This window comes from Phascolarctos cinereus, unplaced genomic scaffold, assembly GCF_003287225.1.
Source record: "Phascolarctos cinereus isolate Bilbo 61053 unplaced genomic scaffold, phaCin_HiC Scaffold_4;HRSCAF=312, whole genome shotgun sequence".
NCBI lineage: Eukaryota > Metazoa > Chordata > Mammalia > Diprotodontia > Phascolarctidae > Phascolarctos > Phascolarctos cinereus.
This window is the reverse complement of record NW_027555847.1, coordinates 314,962,111-314,986,482: the sequence shown is the minus strand read 5'-3', so window position 1 is coordinate 314,986,482 and position 24,372 is coordinate 314,962,111. Positions and strand designations below refer to the sequence as shown.

The 24,372-nt window shown below is 36.9% G+C and overlaps 1 protein-coding gene across 3 annotated transcripts in view; it reads right to left on the bottom strand.

Annotated features, from left to right (window-relative positions):
- The window catches only part of ARHGEF28 (Rho guanine nucleotide exchange factor 28), a 249,912-nt gene that overhangs the window by 208,482 nt on the left and 17,058 nt on the right, over positions 1–24,372 (bottom strand). For all 3 annotated transcript variants that reach the window (XM_020998382.2, XM_020998383.2, XM_078153157.1), the window contains exon 3: positions 6,162–6,345. In XM_020998382.2, the coding sequence (XP_020854041.1) occupies positions 6,162–6,345 (184 nt within the window). The remainder of the gene's footprint in view (positions 1–6,161; positions 6,346–24,372) is intronic.

Below are 24,372 nucleotides of genomic sequence, written 5' to 3'. Positions count from 1 at the left end.
AGAGGACAAAATAAATACCAAGAAATTTCAGGAGGGCATTAACAAACTGGGAGAATCAAGAAAAACCTATTGTAGGAAGTAGCACTTAGGGTGAACTTGAAGAAAGCTAGGGGTTCTAAAAGGTGTAAGGTAAAGAAAGAGAAAATGGGAGACCGCTTGTACAAAGGAGGGGGGGCATGGAATGTCCTACACAGGAATGAATAATGCCTATCTGTCTAGAATATACATTACATAAGTAAAAAATATATATATAACTTTTGACTATCCTCTAATAATCTATGTAAGATAAGGCTCAGAGACAGGTATGTTCACCATTATAGAGTGGTCCAAATAAAAAAGTGAAAAGCCAGGGAGTAATTCTCTTTAAAACATTTGGGAGGGTGAGGAGAAGGGAGAACAAATAAGTTATAACCGAAAGACTAAAGTAGAAAATAGTACAAAAATTAAAAAGTCCAGAATAGTCCAGATAATCCAGAAAGGAGATGACAAAGGAGAGAGTGAAGAGGCCACACAAAATCATGAAGACCAGAAATGTAAACAAAACATAAGAGGACCAAATGAGTTTGGGGAGAGAGAGAGAGAGAAAGACAGAGACAGAGACAGAGAGACAGAAAAACAGAGAGAGACAGAGAGACAGAGAGAGACAGAGAGAAGGGCAAAAACAAGATGGAAATTTGGCAAGCTGTCCAGGAGACAAAATGTATTGTTGCTTCAAACTAATGTGAATTTTTAACCTGTAATCAAGCCTGGCATTTTCATTTAATAACACTTTCCTGCCTCAGAAAAATCTGCCAGAGCTGAGTGTTCTGGAGGTTGTCATTATAGACTTCATTCATCTCCCAGCAGTACTCTGCCATTAGCAGAAACTACCTGCGTGACCAATGTTGTTGTTCATTTCTGTTAAATGTGACTACATTCTCTGTAATGTGATTTTTTTGTCCCAAAGCTTAAAAGGCTTTGTATGTGATCTTTGACAACCATATAAACATGTCTAAGTGTTTACTTGGAAATGTCTATCTGATTAACTCACCATGAGCCGGAAAGCAACAGGACTATTTTGAAGTCCATTACTCTAAGTCTATTAGATCTGACCTGAGCTTAGAACCCTTCCTCAGTCAACAGTCTGCCAACAGGCATTTATTAAGTATCTACAATGTGCCCAGCTAATAGAGAAAGAAAGACTCAAAGAGCTCATCCTGGGCCCTCACCAGTTGTCTTGACCTTTGTCTTGCCACTGGACTTTGATGACTCTAGAGAAAGAGTGAGGCTGATGACTTTGTACAGCTCTGCCCCATCCCACATCCAATTCACTCTCATGTCAAGACAACACGCAACATGGGGGAGACAACATGCAAACAAGCTATATGTGGGATAAAGTGGAAGTAGTTAGTGGAGGGAAGGCATTGGAATTAAGAGGGATTAGGAAAGGCTTCCCGTAGAAGATGAGATTTTGGCTGGCATTTGAAGGAAGCCAAGGAAGACAGAAGAATGGAGATGAGGAAGGCACTCATTCCAAGCATGAGACAGCCAATGAAAATGCCCAGGCAGGCGCTGACTCATTTGAGGAACAGATGTCACTGGATTGACAAGTTCATGAGACACAGGAAAGGGAGAGGTGAGATATAATAAGACAGAAAGGCCTTCAAAGGTAGGGCAAGGTTATGAAGGACTTTGAATGCCAAACACAGAATTTTATATTTGAGACTGGAAGAGGGACAGCAAGGTGGCACAGTGGATAGAGTACTGGGCCTGGAGTCAGGAGGCCAGAGTTCAATCTGGCCTCAGATACATAACACTTACTAGCTGTGTGACCCTGGGCAAGTCACAACCTCGATTGCCTCACCAAAAAAGAGAGAGAGAAGAGAGAAGAGAGAGAGAGAGAGAGAGAGAGAGAGAGAGAGACAGACAGACAGAGAGACAGACAGAGAGAGAATCAGACTGGAGGAGACAGGGAGACATTACAGTTTATTAAATGGGGATGAGGTGACATTGTCAGACCTATGCTTTAAGAAAATCACTTTAATGGATTTTTTAAAGTTAATGGCTACAGTTTCAAATAGTATTTTAGACAGCATAAGAAAGGACTCTTTCAGACATGAAGAAATAAGAATGGATCTTGGTCAGCTGCATTTCATATGGAAGATCAATTCCTACTCTCTCACCAAAATTAAAAGGACCAAAGTATATTATCTTCTCAGCTTACAATTCTCTGTTCTATCCAAAAGAGGGGCATGAAAAACTTTGTCAAATGCCTTGCTGAGGTCCAGGCACTATGTCCACAGCTTTCAAAAAATGAAATGAGGCTAATTGGGTATGAATTGTTCTTGGCAAACTTGTGCTAGCTTCTGGGGATGACCATACTCCCTAAGAGCTCACAAACCATCTGTCCAATGACCAAGGGAACAGTGAAACAGTGTTCTCACTTTTCTTTGAAGAGCTTTAAATTCATTCCAATGCTTACAAATGAATGAAAACCATTCCTTAACTATCTCTGAACTGTTCCTCGTTGCTTTGCTTCTTCCTTTCCTTCCCCACACCCCCCTGGCTCTCCCTTGGTCGAGTATAGGGAAGAGAATTATTTATGTTCCTTTCTCTCCTTCCTTCAACCCACTTAAGTCAAACAACAAAGAAAGGGGCCTAGTACTAGTAAATAGTCCATTCTTGAATTTTTCAAAAGAACTGGCATCAAATTCAGTGGTCTCTATATTTTTGCTCATTTAAAAAATATCAGTACAACTTTAATCTGCCTTGCATAAAATTCAGCTATTTCTCAAAGACATCATGAGACATATAAACTCCTGGTAGGAAGGATTTCATTTTGCATGCAGTTTGCCTTCCACCTAGTGCCTAGAACAGTAATCCCCCAGTTACAGGTCAGAAGGTGACACTGCTTGGTCTGCAATCAGGAAGATCTAAGTTCTAATCTGATCTCAGACATTGTATGATCCTGGGCAAGTCATTTCACCTCTGTTTGCCTCAGTTTCCTGTAAAATGGCAATAATAATAACACCTACCTCACAGGGTTGTTGTGCAGATCAAATGAGATAATAATTGTAAATTACTTAGCACAGTGCCTGGCACTTAGTAGGCACTTAATAAATGTTTTCTTCCTTCCTACATACTTCATAGTAGGTATTTTCAATAAATTTAAATAAATGAATATTGAATGTAAAAAGTATTAAGGTGAGATACAGAACTGGGTTTTGATCTGAAACAAACGCGACTGAGAAAAAAAATGTGTTAGGGCAGCTAGGTGGTGCAGTGGATAGAGCACCGGCCCTGGAGTCAGGAGGACCTGAGTTTAAATCCGGCCTCAGACACATAACACTAGATAGCTGTGTGACCCTGGGCAAGTCACTTAACCCCACTGCCTAGCCAAACAAAAATAAATGTCTTAATGATTTTAGCTTTGAGGTAGAAGATGATTCACTTTGATGGGTAGAAAATAGAAAAATGCACATTTCTGTTGAAGAGAACAGCATGCAAAATCACGAGAAACAAATGATAGGAAATAGGATATTAACATTATTTATTATCTCTAGTGTTCATATACCAATGTATAGAATATGAATAATAAGCAAAATGCAATGTGGTATGAGTATCATTGAGTGCCACTGAGATTGGGGGGGTATGACACATAACTAGAATATGGCCATGAAAAGATACACCATATTTAAAAGGAGTATATTAGATTTTTTAAACCACACAAATAATATAGCCTATCAATAAAATACACAAATGTGTGGAAGTCCATGAACCAACTAAGGAAAAAGCATAGTTGAGAGTATTCGGACAAGAATTAATGAGGGGAAAATAGAAGAGATGTTATAGTGGAAGCATGCCACAGACCACTATGCCAGAAGGAAGAAGCTGATGACTAATTCAATGGATGGATGAAATGATAGTAAACTGCATTGGAAGCTAAGCTGAACGGCTGGTGGAGTTGTGAACTGACCCAACCACATTCTAGCAATTTGGAATTATACCCAAAGGGCTACAAAACTGTGCAAACCCTCTGATCTAGCAATAGCATACTGGGTCTGTATCCCAAACAGATCAAAGAAAAGGGAAAAGGACCCACACATACAAAAATATTTATAGCAGCTCTTTTTGTGGTGGCAAGGAATCGGAAATTGAGGGGATGCCCATCAATTGGGAATGGCTGAAACAGTGGTGGTATTTAAATGTAATGGAATATTATTGTTCTATAAGAAATGATGAACAGATGGATTTCAGAAAAACCTGGAAAAACTTACTTGAACTGATGCTGAGTGAAATGAGCAGAACCAGGAGAACATCGTACACAGTAACAGGAACACTGTGCAAGGATCAGCTATGATAGACTTAGCTCTTCTCAGCAATACAATGATCTAAGACAATTCCAAAGGTGTCATGATGGAAAATGCTATCCACATCCAGAGAAAGAACTATGGAATCTGAATTTAGATTGAAGCACATTTTTTTTCTTTTTTCTTTTTCTTTTTTGCTTTCTCTTTCCCATGGTTTTTCCCTTTTGTTTTGATTCTTCTTTCACAATAATACTAATGTGGAAATGTATTTAATATGATTATATATGTATAGACTATATCAGATTGCATGCCCTCTCAGTGCGGGGAGAGAGGGGAGGAAGGGGAAATTTTTAGAACTCAAAATCTTATAAAAGTGAATGTTGAAAATTAATAAATAAAAATTAATAAATAAAAAGAAAACAAAAGAAAGCTAAGCTGAAAAATTCTGACTTAGTATGATAAATAAGAGAAAGTATTGTAGATTTCTGACCAGGACTGCAACTATATGTAGGATAAATAATACTAGAATGAAATTAGAGACAAGGAGAGGAGTCAGTAGATTATTGTAATGGTCAATGAGGTAATAGATAGGAAGAGACAGATTCTATGGACACTGGAGAGAAATTAATGTGGCTTAATAATAGACTATAGGGGGTGAAGGTGGGAGGGAACCAAAGATGATTTCATGCTCTGTAGTCCTGAGAACCATGAAAACAAAGGTACTATTCATGGTAATCAACCAACAAGCATTTACAGAGCAGTCTTCTATATGCCAAGTTTTGTGCTAGTCACTGGGGATCCAAACACAATCAATATAAAATCCATACTCAAAATGATCATATGTTTTAATAAAGACAGCAAGTGATATATAGTGAAGAAATATGAAGAGACTAAACACAAAGTATTTAAATGCAAGGTGGTTTGGAAGGAGGGTAATAGCAGTTGGGGAATCAGGAAAGGGACTTGAGCTTTGTCTTGAAGGAAGAGAAAGATTCTATGAAGTGGAGGTGAGAAGGAAATGAAAAAACTGGAAATGGATGGCGGTTTGGAAGACAGAGATGGATTAATTTTTTTGACATGAAATTTCCTATAAGTGGGACTTGCCACTAGAGGTAACCTATTAGTAAGAACTAGAAGGAAACTGAAAGGGCAAGCCCGGAGGTATGAAATTGGCAATCATATGTGAGTATCTAATTGTTGTAATACATAAGGGAGTAAACAATCTCTAGAGAAGGAATGTCAGGTGGAGAATAGTAAAAAATCAAAGTCTACATAGTTAAAGAGCAGTGGAAAGAAGAGATAGGGAAGGAATAAGAAAGAAAAATCAAACAAGAGAATTAGAAGAAAATAGCGTCATGAAAGTCAAAGAAAGGTTTTGTGAATCATTATAAGTGGGTTGGAGAGAATGGAAACCATATCACAGGTAAGTGAGGGGAAAAAATGTGTTTTCAAAGCATAAACCATGAAAGATTTTATCCACCATTGCCACATTGAGAAGGTATTCTTTCCCCTGTCTTCCTCTTGCTCCTTCCTCTGCCCTGCTCTCCTCTCTTTGCATTTTCTACCACAGTGGCTGCCATCACAAATACTACTTGCAACAAGGACTCAATAATTTCTCATGATCCTTTATAATATCAATTAATGGAATCACCAAGAAGTAGAAACCAGAGTGGTAAGGGCAGCAGAAACACAAAATGCTTCTTATCAAATAGCATCTTTGGTTGCTCTCCTATTATACTAACTACACTTTTGCTCTGGCTCTTTGGCTACCACTAACAGCCAAACTGTGATATTATTAAAAGAATTTCACTTGTCAAGTACCATAATCAATTAATATCTACAGGCAATGCATCATATTAAGCAGACACTCACTTGTTGATGACTTCTACCAGTCTGGAGTGCCCAAGCTTCAAAGCCAAGTCTAATGGCAGAGCTCCCTCTTCATTAGTCAAAGCTAGGGCCTGTCTTCCCCCCGGGAGACACAAGAGGAACTGTGAAAATTTAACCAAGCCCCATCTCACTGTGATGTGAAGAAGAGACTCCATATGTGCAGTCACTAAAAAAAAAGAAAAATAAGATATTGGTTATTTTAATGAAATAGTTTCTCTCATACATTGGTCAAATACATGGTCAGATACCTTGGAAAGGTAAGAGAAAATGCATTTTCCCCCTCATCACACCAATTGGGTGTGTATGTTATTCCCTCCTTAAGCCAAATTCAATGAGAGTAAAGTTCACTCATGCTTTCTCACCTTCCCCCTTTTCCGCTCCATTGTAAAAGCTTTTTCTTGTCTGTTTTATGGAAGATAATTTACCCCATTCCACCCCTCCTTTTCTTCTTCTCCCAGTACATTCCTTTCTCACCCCTTAATTTTCTTTTTTAGATATCATCCCTTCATCTTCAACTCACCTGTTGCCCTCTATCTATATATATTCCCTCCAACAGGGAGGGATACTGAGAAAGATCTCATGAGTTACAAATATCATCTTTCCATATAGGAATGTAAACATGTCAAACTTTAATAAGTCTCTTATGATTTCTCTTTCCTGCTTACCTTTTAATGCTTCTCCTGAGTCTTGTATTTGAAAGTCAATTTTTCTATTTAGCTCAGGCTTCTCAAGAATGCATTAAATTCCTCTATATCATCGAATATAAATTTTTCCCCTCATCGATTACACTCAGTTTTGCTGGATAGTCACTTCTAGTTTTAAAGAGTTGCCTGGAGCATTGAGAGACTAAGTGGCTTGCTTAAAGTCAAAGTCACAGAGACAGCATGTATCAGAGGAGTGACTAGAACCTAGGTCTTCCTGATTTCAAGGCCTTCTCACTATCCAGTATGCCTTTCTAGCCTGATTTTAGTACCCTAAACATGAGAATATGAGTTTACCCCTTGGTATTTTCTCTGAGTACAATTCTATATTCCAGTAATCAAATCTTCATTTGTAAAATTACATACACACACGTATGCATATTATATTATAATGTATACATATATGCATAAATTCATCCCAGCAATCCAATCCAAACAAGCATTTAATAGCACCTATTAAGTGTGTCACAAAGGAGCTTACATTCTGAGGTTTGTGGGGGCAAGGAAGGGAGGACAAGATTACAATCATGTTTACATGATTCTTTGAGAAGGGAAAGAACATGAACAACCAGGGAGATCAGGAAAGACCTATGTAGAAAGTAGTATATGAACTAAGCTTTAAAGGAAAACAAGGAATGAGGAAGAAGTATGTCCCAGGTATGTGAGAAAGTCTGTGTAAATGCCAAGTTGGGGGAATAATAAGCAGACAAATCTGGTTAGAACATATAGTGTAGAGGCAGCTAGGTGGCGCAGTGGATAAAGCATCTCCCCTGGAGTCAGGAAGACCTGAGTTCAAATCCAGCCTCAGACACTTGATACTCACTGTCTGTGTCCCTGGGCAAGTCACTTAACCCCACTGCCTAGCAAAATTAAAAAAAAAATTTACTTCAGGGGCAGCTAGGTGGCACAGTGGATAGAGCAGCAGCCCTGAAGTCAGGAGGACCTGAGTTCAAATACAGCCTCAGACCAAACACTTGACACTTACTAGCTGTGTGACCCTGGGCAAGTCACTTAACCCCAATCACCAAAAAAAAAAAAGTCGATTGAAAAACTATAGTGACTTCTATCCATCCCAGAACTGCATAAGAAGTCACCCAGCAGCCCAAGGGAAATAGGAAAGGGCCCCTGCCCAGATGAAATGGGAGCACAGACAGCCAGAACACATGTCCTGAGGCAGCAAGAGACAACCTCTACCCATCCACCAAGAAATGATAGACATAAGGGGCAGAGACATAGTTTTCAGACCTGTGAACTATGTGGATTCGTTTTGCTTGACTATGCTTGTTACAGGGAGTGCTCCTCCCTCCCTTCTGTCCATTAGTGACTGGAAAAGGACAAAAGTATCAAAGGTGATGAAAACAAGAGATTAACACATATTTTGAATGCACAGAAGAGAACAGAAGGAAATTCAGAAGGAAGTATAAACAAGCAACACAGTTTTGAAAGTAATGTGCAACATATACACATATATTTTTTTAAATAAAACAGTGAGCATCTTTTCATAAAAAGCAAGCACTGTGAAATGGGAATTCACAGTTTCATATAGAATCCTCTTTCGGTGCTCTGCTCTGTGTACAGATATGCTCCTTCTTTGGTGTTCAGTTTAGAATTAAAATAAAATAAACCTGGAGATGTAGGATGGAATCAGACTGGTACAGGCTTTAAATACCAACCTACAGAGATGACATTTTCTAGATTGGGAGCTGGAGAATGACATAGAGATGCATACTTACTCATTTATGTTATCTACCACATAATAATATGAATTATATATATATATATATATGTATATATATATATACACATGTAGTATATAATTATATAATATTGCATTTAAATATATTACTATACATTTATAATATAATATGTTGTAATGTACTTATAATTATAATATATTATGTTATGATAATATAATATATTATAATATATTTACAGTTATATAATATAAAATATACAATGTTAATTACATATAATATGTGATTTATATATACTTTGTTGTAAATTACATCCCATTATTTGTTATATATAATTCAACAATGTTGTTATTTATTACAGATAATTTCATAACATTGTTACTTATTATCTATAGCAAATAGTTAGCATAGTAGAGAGAGACCTGGAGTCAAGGAAGCCTGTATTCAAGTTTTCTCTCAGACACACACTGGTTGTGTGACCCTGAGCACACTATTTAACCTCTTTAAACCTGTTAGCTAATTATTAAAATGGAAAACTAATATATCCAACTCACAGGGTTGTTGTGAAGATCAAGTGAGATAACACACAAAGTGTTTTGCAAAACTTAAAGCACAGTATAAATGTCAGCTATTATTATTATGCAGTTATTCATTTAAAAATATTACTGGCTCTAGTGCAAGCTGCATGAGTAGGTATAGGCAATGCTTCACAACAACATTGTTCACTGAATTCACATGAAGGTTCTTCTTTGGTTTGCACCTAAAGCTGCCATTTGAGGAACTGTTTACAATTTTGCCTTCACCATGTAGCTGACCGGGGCTTTTTCTCAAAAAGGCCTCACCCATTCTTAAAGCTGGATGTCAAGGTAGGCTATCAGCTCCTGTATGCTATAGACACACACACATCACAATGTTTGTAGTTGGACTTTTACCAAATATCTAAAACCATCTGTCTTCTGTGCTTGATGCCCTTCCCTTCAGTTTGCTGCACAACAACGATATCATTCCCCATATTGGCCCAACACCATAGACCATGGGGGTTCTTACTCTGTTTCATGTCATGGACTTTTCTGGTAGTCTGGGGACACCAAAAGACCCCTTCTCAAAATAACGGTTTTTGGTGAATAAAATAAAAGACACGGTATTACAAAGGAAATAGTTATAAAAAACCAAAAAAGTTATAAAAAACAAAAACATTCATGGCCTATGCCAAAGAATTATGTTACAATGAGCATTGTTTTGATACAGACCAATTAATTCTCAGGGTGAACACATCTAACCATGCAGTGACCCAAAGTGACAAAGGGTACTATTAATGAAAATGTCCCAAGAAGTCAATTTGTCAATTGTAATATAGATATAAGGTCTCATGGTCATATGGGAGGATAGATAGTACCACTGCTCTACAGAATAAAAATTAAAGATGGAAATTTCAGTGAACTAAATCACAATAGGACATAATTCCTTATGGAACTGATTAATTTCCAAGTAAAGTTTGATGTAACATAATCAATTTGTATTTGTTCAGTCAGTCAACAAGTATTTATTAAGTGCCTACTATATGACAGGCCCTGTGCTAGGCATAGGAGATACAAATCCAAGGTGATCCAAAGTCCGGGCCTCAAAGGGACATACTGGGAGGATATAGGTACACAAACTCTACTATTCTACTGGAAAAGATATATAAATACATAAATAATAAATATTTATATACATATGTGTGTGCATATATGATATATATATGTGTGTGTACATATACATATATAGGTGTGTGTGCATATGTGTACATATCTATACTATATATACATATATGTGTGTATACATATATATACACATATATATATATACATATATATATATGCATAAAATAAATTCAAAGTGATAGAGGGTAGGGGACAGGGAGGAATGTCAAATGGGAAAATCAAGAAAGTCTTTTGAAGGACTTGGTCCTTGAGGCGAGCCTTGAAAGGAGCAATGGTCTGAAGAGGTAGGTTTCCACCCACCCACCTTCCTTCTTCCACCTCCACCTTCCTGCCATACATATTTGAAAATAGATATTCCAGTCTGTACTAGAAAGGAAAAAAAAATTTGTTTTCCCCCTAATGGAGAAAAATATTAATAGTGAGTACTTATATAACACTTAAAGGTTTTCAGAGTATTTTTACAGACATAATCTCATTTGATCCTTACAAGAACCTTGAGAGGTAGATGCTATTATTAATTATTATTATTATTATATAAACATTTATATAACACTTTAAAGTCTGCAACATTTTACAATTTCATTTGATCTTTACAGGAACTTTGGGAGGTAGACGCAATTATTATCCTCATTTCACAGATGAGGAAACTGAGTTGGACAGAGGTGAAGTGACTGGCCCAAGGTCATATAGCTAATAAGTTTCTGAGGTCTTCCTGGCTCAAGGTCCAATGCTCTATTTATTCTTTGCCACCTTGATGTCTATATGGCCTTTTTAACAGGAAATTGTACTTGTCTATATGGATACCAAAAAATTTAATTAAAGTCTTTTAAAGTAACTCTAACTTTTATTTAAAGTTTTGGGTCAATAAGGTTAATTTTGAAGTTGAATTTTCTATACAACCATGTAAGAACTTACTAGCTGTGCTTCCTCAACTGTTACATGAGGATAAGCAGAATGGTGCTTACATGGCCTCTGTCGTAGCTGCTTATGATTACACACCACGTGTGTGTCACAGTGGAGACCTCTTCAGAGTAAACAATCAAATTCCCAAGTTTCTAAAGAATACAGGTTGGGTTAGTGTGTGTTCCATAAAGTCAATTCATACATCAAACACAATGATGCTTCGACTCAGTGTTTGACTAAGATATCAAATTTCTTAACCTTCCCAGCATGGTCCAAAGCTGTTTTAGCTGTTGAAGCATTGACAAGGAATTATGATGTTTTAAAACCTCTAGTTGATTCATTTAGAGAACATTCTTTTCTGCATACCTTCCTACAGGGTATTTGAGATCATTCCCAAAACTTGTCTAGTTATAGACAACTGCTAACATTCCAAGAAGAGGCTTTTATGGATTCAATTAGCATTGGACAATACAATATCCAAATAACACAGACTAGGTACAACAAAGAATGGTTGTTACAAACTATGGATAATTCCCACATTTTGAGGCTGGTTATTTAACTTGGTAATGGAATTACTTAGAAGCCATAGATCTTCTCATGAGCCTCATCTTTTGCTACCTAGCACTAAACTTAGTACACTGCTTAATGAAAACTGTACTGTTGGTGGCTGTCTCAGCAGAAAAGGAAGCTATACCATATCCAGCTTTCACTATGGGCAGGATTCTTAACATTATTTATTCACATTTCATAGAACTGTAGAATCACCCACAGCTGAAAGCAAATCCCATCTATAACTGGGTTTCACTTTTTTTTGTGTATCATGGACTCTTTTGTCAGTCTTGTGAGCCTATGGACTTTTTCTCAGAATAATATATATTTTTATCATTCTTTTTTTATTTTGAGTTCCAAATTCTCTCTCTTCCCACAGCTCTTCCCCTATGCATCAAGAAAGCAAGCAATAGGATGCCCATTGTACATGTGAAGTCATGCAAGACATATTTCCACACTTGAAAAAATAAAGCAAGAAAAATAAGGAAAGTGAAAAAATATGCTTCAATCTGTTCTCAGAGCTCATCAGTTCTCTCTCTAGAGGTGGATAGCATTTTTCATCTTGGGTCCTTTGGAACTGTCTTGGATCATTGTCTTGATCAGAGTAGCTACATCTTTCATAGTGGATTATCTTTACGGTATGGCTGTTGCTGTGTACAGTGTTCTCCTGGTTCTGCTCACTTCACTCTGCACCAGTTCATATGGTCTTTCCAAATTTTCTGAAAGCATCCCTTCATCATTTCTTACAGCACAATAGTAGAATAATGTTTTTAAAAGCATGAAATAAAATACAAGATAATATAAGCAATCAAAGGTTAGGGAAAATAAAGATATAACTTTTTTTCCTCCCCAAGGTCATAGACATGGGGATCTGCTGACCTGTGCTCTATAATATATCTGATAAGTGGCCATCTTGTCTTTGCCTAAAAGCCACCACGGATGAGGGGAGGATGAGGCCCCCCTCCCAGGGGGCCACTCCACTTTGGGAGAATTCTAATGAATAGGAAGCTCTCACTACACCAGGTCTATTACATCTCCCACTCACTGTTCCTTCTTCTCCCAGGGTAGCTTCCTTTGCCTGTTCTAGTTCATATACCTTAAAATCTTTGTTATCCTCCTTTATCCTCTCCATTCTCCCCCTCAAGCACCTTGATCAAAGAAAGAGAACAATAAACTCATTGAACTGAGTGATTTTCTGATGACTCTCCTGCGGGAATCTATTTGTGGGAGAAGGCAGAGAGTTAGGAAGAAATTGGACATTCTGGTGTTTGAAGGAATTAAAAGCCCAAGGAGAGGCATAGCTTTTTCTTTCAAAGTGAAAATTCAGCAAAGTGAACTTGAACTAGGTCATAGTATGATGTTTGCTAAAAAGAATTCTGCTTATTAAATGCATTTCAAGTCCCTACCATGGTGGGGGGCGAGGAAGGAAAAGAAGAAAAATCCAATTTGCTGCTGGTCATGCTTTCAAAATGAAATGTTTTCTCACCAACTAAATATGCTTCTTCCTGTTTGGTTACAGCTAAGAGTCATTCAGAACTCCTCTTACTGAAACAAAATTGCCAGTAATTATTCTAAAGACTGGGGGGGGGGGAAGGTATGACCTGGTCAGGATCACCCAGACATAATATCAAAAGATTGAACAATTTGTTACAGTCATAAAATTATTTATATAAGTAAGTGACTCAGAGGCTGTAACTTGGGAACACTGTGAATCTCACTCAGCTCAATTTCCTCATTTGAAAAAGGAAAGGTACAGTTATTAGTTTAAAGCCCCATTCAAGAATCTACAAAAAATGATCAACATCATCGTGACCGCACAGTAAGTCCAGGTCAGGAAAATGCAATGTTCATTTCAACAAACTACAAAATTTTAGGCCACTTCAACTCTCAATATGGTGGCATGGAAGCAGTAATTCATCAGATGGTACCTTATTTAAGGACAAGTCATTTTACTCACCAATTCATCTAAGTTTTGGGGACATTATATCCTATCTAAATTGAAAATACATGACACTTCTGAATGAAATGCCAAGTAGCCAAATATACAGTTTTTTTTGTTTTGTTTTTTGGGGGTTTTTTGGCAAGGCAATCAGGGTCTTGTCCAAGGTCACACAAGCCAGCAAGTGTCAAGTGCCTGAGGATTTGAATTCAAATCCTCCTAACTCTATAGCCTGTGCTCTATCCACTGCATTATCTAGCTATCCCCAAACATACACGTTTAACATTGGCTTACCAATGGCATATTCATAGCAATCATTCTAGTCCATCCCTTTTCATGCATTAAATGAAATATTTTGGTAATGAAGCACAAAACAAAGAAATCTAATTGATATTCCGTGCAGTTTTTACCAGTAATTTTGTTTTCTCCTTACTGTCCTCGAAATGTAATAGAAAGGCTATGCCTTTAAGAATTGAAGAAGATGAAGCAGCTAGGTGGCACAGTGGATAGAACACTGGCCCTGAAGTCAGGAGGATCTGAGTTTGAATCTGGTCTCAGACCAAACGCTAGACACTTACTAGCTGTGTGACCCTGAGCAAGTCACTTAACCCCAATTGCCTTAAAAAAAAAAAAGAATTGAACAAGATGCTAAAGCCAAAAACTGAGAAGACCAGTAAACATAGCAACCTGTCTCCAAAACCATGATTATCTTAGATTTGTCTTCTTTTTGGTAAGGATATTATGACTTCAGGGTGGCTTCCTATAGCCTCCAAAATCAGATAAAAATTTTTGTTTGGCATTCAAAGCCCTTCAAGTCCTAGCCCCTCCTACCTTTCCACTTTTGTTATACATTACTCCTGGACCTATACACTTTGATCCAGTGACAGTGGCCTCTTGTCTATTCTGCATACAACACACTTCATCTCTCTGCTCCAAGGCAATCTCTTCAGTTTTCCTCCATGCCGGCAATGTTTTTCCTCCTCAGTTCTGCCTACAATCAGCCTACTGTCTTCCCCGGCTTCCTTTAAGTTCCATCTAAAATTCCATCTTTTACAGCAAGCCTTTCATGACCCCTTTTAATTCTAGTACCTTCTTTTTGTTAACTATTTCCTATTTATCCAGTCCATAGCTTGTTAGTGTATATTTGTTTGCATTCAGTCTCTCCCATTAGATTGTGAGTTCCTTGAGGGCATGGACTGTCTTTTGCTTCTCTTTGTATCACCGAGGCTTAGCACAGTGCCTAGGACACAGCAGATACTTCATAAATGTTCTTTTATTGATTGAGCCAGTGAGATCTCCAGCACACATTTGCTTTTCAATGTTGCCTGGAATTTTTTTAAAAATCAGCTAAATCAATTTCATAAAAAGACTTTTACTCTACTTTCCAAGCCTTTGGGAGTTGGGGGGGTGGGGCAAGGTTTCTGTAGAGCAGATTTAATGGTTGTTGCACCTAGTATAGGGAAATCTCAGTAAGAAATTCCTTCTACTCATGCAGATCAGTGAGTCATTAGTAACTCAAGTTGAGAGTTGTCTGGGAGTGGTTTAATGACTTGCCTATGGTCACACAGCAAGTGCTTGTCAGAAACTACACTTGAACCCAGGTCTTCCTGAATCTAAGTGAATTTTGTCCACTCAACCACTCATTGTCAAGCTTACATACACAAATTCTTACACATCTAAATGTGCAGATATAAGTAAAATATAAATGAACTTATGATAGGCAAAATATAAATAAAATGGATATCTAACCAATGAAACTATCATCTAGTAAAGGGTAGACATAGGCTTATACTACATTTTTCAAATTACATAATGTTGTATGCTTTGCAAGTTTTAAAGTACTACAGAAATGTCATTTATTAACACTATCATGCATAACATGTACAGAAAAAGTATTAGATACTAACTGGTCTACAAAGTAAGTTTTCAAAAACTTCATTTTTAAGGCTAATTTGAAACCTTCATCATCAGTGAAATGCAAAAAATGCATACTCCACTGGCGCGATATATGGGATTCTTGGTTGTCAAAACCATACAAATAGGTCAGCAGCTCAGGCAGGTTCTACCATGATGGAAAGGTTTTGAATAATGTCCTAGAAATAGACTTTAGCTGCTTTCCAAGGACCACCTGAGTTATCTCAGGTATGGATAAGCTTACCATCAGTAAGCCACCCACTGGGTGATAATTTTTTTGGTGGAGAGATGGGGCTACAGCCACCCATGAAACAAACAAAAAAAAATTATAAAGAGGTCTTTATTCCTGTGAAGACTCTTTCTGCTTTGTCAGTGATGGCAGAGGGACAGAAAAGGGAGCTTAGGGTACTAAGAATTAGAGAGTATTTAAACTATCTCTAATTAATTAGTTAAACTATTGCTCTAAATGTGAGATCTTTGTGCAATGTCTAATCAGTCAATACAGTAACGGTGGTGATGAGTCACAGGAATACGAATATTATCAGTATAAATTAAACTAAAAGACAGAAGAACATTGCAGCTAAAAGGAAGGCTGCCTTGCTGATTCTACATAGAGAAGTAAATAAAGAAGTTGTCATAATTGGTTTTATTGGCTTCCAAAGGCACCAAGAAATATCACATCTTGGGCCAGGTCATCCTGCCTCATGGTACTCAAGATGACCATAATCAAAAAGACTACCAGGAAAATAACCGTTTTTAATCTGCTGACATTTGTTGCAAGAGATGAGAATGTAGATAAATTCTAAGAACTAATTCAACAAGGCCCTCCAAATATCAAATCAGCATATACTCAATGACATATATTAATCAGCTTCAATGCAAAGACATATATGGGGGGAAGGGTGGAGAGACAATGAATATATATGTTGAAAAATGTGGTTCAAGATGAAAAAAATTAAAGAAGTTGAAGATTTGTAGACTATGGAGAAGCGTCTTGTATTTATATCATAAATACTTCAAAAAGAGAGTCCGGAAGGCATGGAATATGGTATTCATTAAATAATGTCACAAAAAAAAAAAAAAACCCTGAGTATACCTGGTCAGAAAATGACTGTTTTCCAAAGTAGGAGTCACTGCCAAATCAGTTGTCAATGTATATTTAGACTATTGACTTCTTATAGAAAAAATGAAAATATTCAAATAACTCCAACCAACTATTTATCTAAAGAAACTTGATACAGAAAAAAAATGAGAAACAGATAAAGTAGCAGACACTGACATGGACTATCCATTTCCTATATAAATGTAACTGATATGAAGCAGTTACCACAATAAAGAGACCCAAATAACCCAGAAAGTGCCAGCAAACATTTGCTCCTTACCAAGTGAAGAGATATGGAAGGCAAGAGTATAAACAGTTCAAAATATAATCTCATTTTTTAAATTTTATGAAATAAAACTATGAGTAGTGTCTCCTCATAAAATAGGAAAAAGTTATGAAAGAAACCTTATTAAAGCCAGAAGACAACAGACAAAAATCCTAAAGATCTCTCAAGATTTATGCAGCAAATTGTTTTCTCCATCAAAAACAATGGAACCACCACATTTAGCTTCCAACATAACGGTGCCTGATGTGTAATATGAGGAAACAGAATGGTCATTACGGAAAACAAAGATGTGAAGAGTAGCTTGACTAGACTAAGTATAAAAAGAGGGGGTCAAATAAGTAAATCGTCATTCTTTGTGCTACTATAATATATGTCATGTGATTACAATTGGCCCTTCTGGAGGAAATGATTCAGAGAATGAAAAATGAGTCTCACAGAAAGAATCTACATAAACCAAACCTGATACAAATACCCAGAAACAAAATTAAGATATTTGCATATGGGGTTTGATCTTAGGACATTGGTTTGCCTTTAACAATTTTTTTTTTACATAAAAAAATCCCAAAGCTTTGTTGAGTGTTGGGAAGCAAATTCCTCTGGAAATCCTAAGACCCAGTGAAGATTTTTTTCTAGACTGTAACTGACAGACAAAAAAGTTTTTCTTTTGGCTTTTTTCTGCTGAAGGTCTTCCTAACAAGAGTAATTGTCTTACTGTAATTATTATGGCCATTATTTGTAAGTTATAATTGAAGTGTTGCTGTTCATTTATTAATATCATTGAATCACTGTGTTGTATTGTGATGGAGTAGTGGTTTTAATAGCTAATTAGGCTATTCAATTGTGGAGAGATAGTTGCTCTTCCCTAAGATTTGACCTATGCCAATGATTATTGGTTTGGAGAGAGCCACTTAACCGTGATGACATGATAGTGATGATATTAAAGATTTATGTCACGCAGAGGAGAGATATCTATCTGAGGGTAACAGAAAATATTACACCAAATATGATTAATATTTCAGCCTATTTCCTCAACTCTATAAAAATCTTTGTGAAAGTATTTTATGTACATATCAAGGGCATTTTTGACGTAGCTATGAGGAGGAAACAAGGAGGCTTTTTACAAAGAACATCCTTCAGCAAACTACTTTTTTGTCTATATATCCCTAGAACCTAACATAGTAATTGGAACATAGGAGGTACTAGATAAATACCTTTTGATTAAGCTCCATCATCATACAATGAACTAAAAGGTAAAAAGGAGAAGCTAGGAGGTGAAGTAGAGCATCAGCCTAGAGTCAGGAAGGCTCGTCTTGACCTGGGTCCAAATGCAGTCTTAGACACTTACTGGCTATGTGACCCTGGGCAAGTCACTTAACCCTGTTTGCCTCAATTTTCTCATCTGTAAAATGAGCTAGTGAAGGAAATAGCAAACCACTCCAGTATCTTTGCCAAGAATACCCCAAAAGGGGTCATGGAGAGTTGGATACAACAATAACAAAAGGTACAAATATAAGATCTCACTGTGCTTACTATAGATTTTTTTCAAAAAATTTTATTGTTATATAAATTTAGCCTTAAAGAAGCAAAAGTGTCTCCCATGCACATATGAACACGCTAAAATACTATACAAAAGACACAACACAAAAGAGAGCTGTCTCTCTGATTATAATATCAAGCAAGGCATAAAAGAGATAGACATGTTTGCCATAAAGGTTTGCTGCTATCACAAATGGTTGAATGAATCAGCATTAAGTGCTAATTACTTTATGCCAAAGACTCTGCTAATTTTGGTATAACATACAACACAAATAGAAGGAATATATATAAATTACATATAAATACATATACATATGTATATGTATGTATGTATGTATATGAGATGTCCCAAATGTTGTTTTCCCACGAAACTTGTCTTGATTGCCTCAAGCCCCAGAACAGTATAGAGTTTCCTAAATGTGATCCCTAATCACTGAAAAGTTCTAATATTCCACACATTAAAAAAAATCAAATGAATGAAGAAAACCTGCTGTCCAAACTATGATATAAAAATTGGATAGAATGACCATAGAGGTGGTCCACCAACAAACATACAAAAAAGTATATATGTATATAGATACAGATAATATAGATATCATAACACCCTATTGATGGACAATGAGATCAGTATAAAACTGAATGAGAAGTTTAGAATACTAGACTGTATTTGGGAAACTGCAAAGCACTTTCCAAACCATTCCCCAAAATATAGAACTCTCTTTAACACCAATAATCTTTTGACAATGCTATACATAGCTGCAAATCATGGAATATCACAGTTAATTAATTAACTAACAAGTACTTACTAAGCACCTGCTATACCCCACGTTCTGTGCTAAGTGCTGGAGATAAAAAGAAAACAGTCCCTCCCCCCACAAGAAATGGGCAGCCAGGTGGTGCAGCGGGCTTGGAAACAGGAAGACTCATCTACGTAAGTTCAAATCTAGCCTCAGATACTTACTAGCTGTGTGACTCTGGGCAAGTTACTTAGCCCTGTTTGCCTCAGTTTCTTCATCTATAAAATAAGCTGGAAAAGGAAATGGTAAACCACTCCAGTATCTTTGCCAAGAAAAGTCCAAATGGGGTCAGGAAGAGTCAGACACAAGTGAACAACTTCTTGGTTCCAAGTCTAGTAACCTGTCTACCATACCGCCCTGACTCTCCTTCACAATAACATACAACTCACGTTGTCTCTTACTCTCCCATAGAAAGCCTACCCTATCATACTAAAATATTCTGCATCAGAGAGAAAAGATCAAGACATGACTGAAACAACTGAACAACCAAAACCCTCAAGAAGCTTGCATTCCTTTGGAGGAAATATACAAATATATAAGTATATACAAAATAGATAAAGTCAATTGATTCCTAGAGGGGGACACTGGTGGCTAAGGGGATCAGAAAGGACCTCACATAGATGAAATTTGAGCTGAGCTTTGGAAGAGGGGAAATAAAAGGTATAATTCAGGAGCAAGACAAATGTGAATCCGGGATCCCGGAGCAGAATAGTGTGTCGGGGTGTATAACTGACTCACTCAACCAGCTCATTTTCTGTCTCAGTGCTATCTCAGAGTGTCAGAGTCAGAGGGTTCTGGTCAAAATAAAAGGTCCCTAAAACCATATATATGTACTTCTATGCCCTGACACCTCCTCTCTGCAGGGAAAATCCTTCTATGCTGTTTGTTTCTCATGATGTAACTAAACAACTAAAAAAATTATCTTAGGGGCAGCTAAGTGCAGTGGATAGAGCACCAGCCCTGGAATCAGATGAACCCAAGTTCAAATAAGGCCTCAGGCGCTCACTAGCTGTATGACCCTGGGCAAGTCACTTAACCTCAATTGCCAGGAGGAGGAGGAGGAGGAGAAGAAATCATCTTGGATTTCTCAATTAGATAGAAAAGTTCTCATACATTAAGGAGCTTCTTTTGATTCAAACCGGTCATTTGTTTTCATACCTTAAGGAATATTCTCATTTTTATAAGCATGCTGTGAAAAGATTGGAAAATATAGATCCATATTCAAAGATGACAACCCAACTTCTCTTTTTTGTATCCTAGGACATTTTGACGTATCATGTTGATGTTGCATGATACCGGGTCCTAGCACGGCCTTGATACTTCCAATTTAAAGACCACAGTTTTGTTCTGACAAAGAACTGGAAACTTAGGGGATGCCCATTGATAAAAATAGCATAAGAATGAAAAAGAATCATATTGTGCCATTAAAAAATTATTAAAAGGGTAGCAGCTAGGTGGCGTAGTGGATAGAACACTGGCCCTGAAGTCAGGAGGACCTGAGTTCAAATATGGCCTCAGACACATAACACTTACTAGCTGTGTGATTGTGGGCAAGTCACTTAACCCCATTGCCTAGCCAAAAAAAAAAATTTATTAAAAGGATGGTTTTAGAAGACAGACTTTAGAAGACACAAGAAGATGTGTTATGCATTGATACAGAGTAAGTGAACAAAACCTGGAGAACAATTTATAGTATAACAACTTTATAAAAATAAACTACTTTGGGGCAGCGAGGTGGCGCAGTGGATAGAGCACCAGCCCTGAAGTTAGGAGGACCTGAGTTCAAATCCGGCCTCAGACCAAACACTTGACACTTACTAGCTGTGTGACCCTGGGCAAGTCACTTAACCCCAATTGCCTAAAAAATAAATGAATGAGCAATGAATAAATAAATAAACAAACAACTCTAAAGCACTTAATACAATGACCAATCACAATTCCAGAGGCAATAAACCATGCTACCCAGCTCCTGACAAAGAGGTGATGATCTTAAGATGCATAATGAGATATATCATAATTGTTTTGGATATGGCCAATGTGGGAATGTTTTTCTTGATTACATATATTTGATTTAAGGGTTTTGTTTTTCCTTTCTTTCTCCCCCTTGACCCAACTGGGGAAGGAGAACAGAGAGAGGGAGAGAAAATAAATGCTCATGAATTGAAACAGAATTTTGAAAAACGTAAAGGTCACAAGTTCACTTGTTATCAATCTGTCCTTCATGCTTCCATGATTTTTTGAATATTTGGAATGTCATCAACAAATATTAAAATAGGTGTCTACTACATTTAAACCATTTAAAAGTACCATTCTAGCTGCCTGCCTACAAGGCATTGTAAATACTGTCATTTAATTAAATCAGTGTGGAAAAGCCAGATGTGCCAATTAAAACAACACAGACTGAGACCTTTGATTTGAGCTGCAGTCCAGACATCATGATACCATAATACCAGTAGTCATACCAGTCCCCCTTCCAAGTTAAATGTAGGTTTATTTGTCTTACTTTAACATTTTCAAAGACTAATTTTTTTCCTGTCCTTCTAGCATAGTAACAGGAGCTAGGTGGTTTAGTGAATAGAGTGCTGAGCCTGGAGTCAGGAGGACCTGAGTTCAAATTCGGCCTTAGACACTTACTAGTTGTGTGATCCTGAGCAAGTCACTTAACCTCTACTTGCCTTAATGCACAGGAGAAGGAAATAGGAAACCATTCCGGTATCTTTGCCAAGAAAACCCCATGGACAGTGCTGGCGTGCTATGGTGCATAGGGTCATGAAGAGTTGGACATAACTGAACAATAACAACAAATATAGCAATAAGTGAGCTGAATAAAGCTGCCATTTTTACCTACCCCTACAAAATAATACTGGAGGAACCGTTTTCACTGGCGAGACATAAGCATACTTAGTACTACACCATCCGTTTTTATTATGCTGAGCAAGAAAAAAGCCGTAAAAGTTTTCTTGGCTACTAAAAAATGACTCTTTCCGAATTTTTACAACCAGTCTTTCTGATAAAGGCCTCATTTCTAAAATATATAGAGAATTAAGACAAATTTATAAGAACACAAGCCATTCCAATTGATAAATGGTCAAAGGATATGAGCAGGCAGTTCTCAGATGAAGAAATTAAAGCCATGTATAGTCATATGAAAAAATGCTCTAAATCATTATTGATTAGAGAAATGCAAATCAAAACAGCTCTGAGGTACCATATCACACCTATCAGATTGGCCAACATGACAAAACAGGAAAATGATAAATGTTGGAGAGGATGTGGGAAAATTGGAATGCTAATACATTGTTGGTGGAGTTGTGAAATGATCCAACCATTTTGGAGAACAATTTGGAACTATGCCCAAAGGGCTACAAAAATGTGCATACCCTTTGATCCAGCAATAGCACTTCTAGGGCTATATCCGAAAGAGAACAAACAAATGGGAAAAGGACCCGCGCATGTACAAAAATATCCATAGCAGCTCTTTTTGTGGTGGCAAAGAATTGGAAATTGAGAGGATGCCCATCAATTGGGGAATGGCTGAACAAGTTGTGGTATATGAATGTAATGGAATACTATTGTGCTATAAGAAATGATGAACAGGCTGACTTCAGAAAAACCTGGGAAGACTTATATGGTCTAATGCTTAGTGAAGTGAGCAGAACCCAGAGGACTTTGCATACAATAGCAGCCACGTTATGCAACGACTAAGAATGTTAAACTGAACCCTTCTCAGCATTATGAGGATCTAAGACATCTCCAGAGGCCTCGGGATGGAAAATGCTGTCCACATCCAAAGAAAGAACTATGGAAGTCGAATCACTCTCACTTATTTTTACCTTCAGTTGAGTTTTGTTTCATCTTTCTGATGGTTCCTCCTATTGGTTTTAATTTTTACTTATAACTTCACTAATGTGAAAATATGTTTAATGGGCATGTAAATGTAAAGCCTATGTCAGATTGTGAGCCGTCTTCGGATGGGGGGGAGAAAAAGGGAGAAAAAATTTTCAACTCAAAAGCATATGGAAAAAAAATTAAAAATAAATAAATAAAATAAATAAAAAAACCAAAAAATAAAAAATAATTTTTTTTTAAAAATGACTCTTTCCATTTTGAAGCAAGAATTGTGAATTCAAGAACAACAAGAAAATGCCTCAGTGAGCCATAGGGTCCATTAAATAGGAGTTGGCCAAGGGCTAGAAGCCAGAATTTTATCCTGCAGCCACTGGACTGGGGAATAGTGAGCTTTGTAGGAATAAGCTATAGGTTATATATGCTTTTGTAAAGCTTAAAATGCCATGTAAACATGAATAATAATGATGAAGATGTGATAAATTAGTATTTCTATTATAGTAATATATCATAAATGATGTTACAAATATTTACAATTGTGTATAATGTTATAATAGTATTCTGGTATATGAAGTTATATATTATTATAATATATTAATGTTATTATGAACAATAACTTAGCAGCAGCATGATAATTCTTTTACCACTATCACAATCATTAAGTAACATAGAAAATGAGTAAGATGAAGAGATTCAAATTATCAGAAAACTGAATCAATAAGCATCCAAATTCCAATTCATAATTAGTTTTCACTAATGGAAATTTCGGCTGCTTCCCTCTAGTTAGCCAATTCACATGCATTGAAACTGCTTTCCTAGAAACTCTTCCAAAACTTGTGGAATGATGACTTCTAAATGATGATCACTAAGATGACTTCTAAAGAAAGAATAGCCAAAGATTTTAATATTCTATAAAGCAGTCAAGAGTTCAACCTTAAAAAAAATTTCCAAGTGGAAATATTTGGCATTGCTATAGATTTGAACCCAGGTCTTTTGGCCTCCAGGCCCAGAGGTCTGTCCCCTGTGCCACCTAGATGCCTCAAAGGTATAACAGGAACAGAAATGCTAAAAAAAAAAAAAACCTTCTTTTTTTTAAATCCCCAAAAGGCAGAGAAAAATAGAATAATTAGGCTTCATAGGTCTCAATAAAAAAGGAGTTAAGTCCAGAAATGCCCTACCCCCCTTCAATTTGCAACCTTAGCAGCTGAAGGAACATAACACCA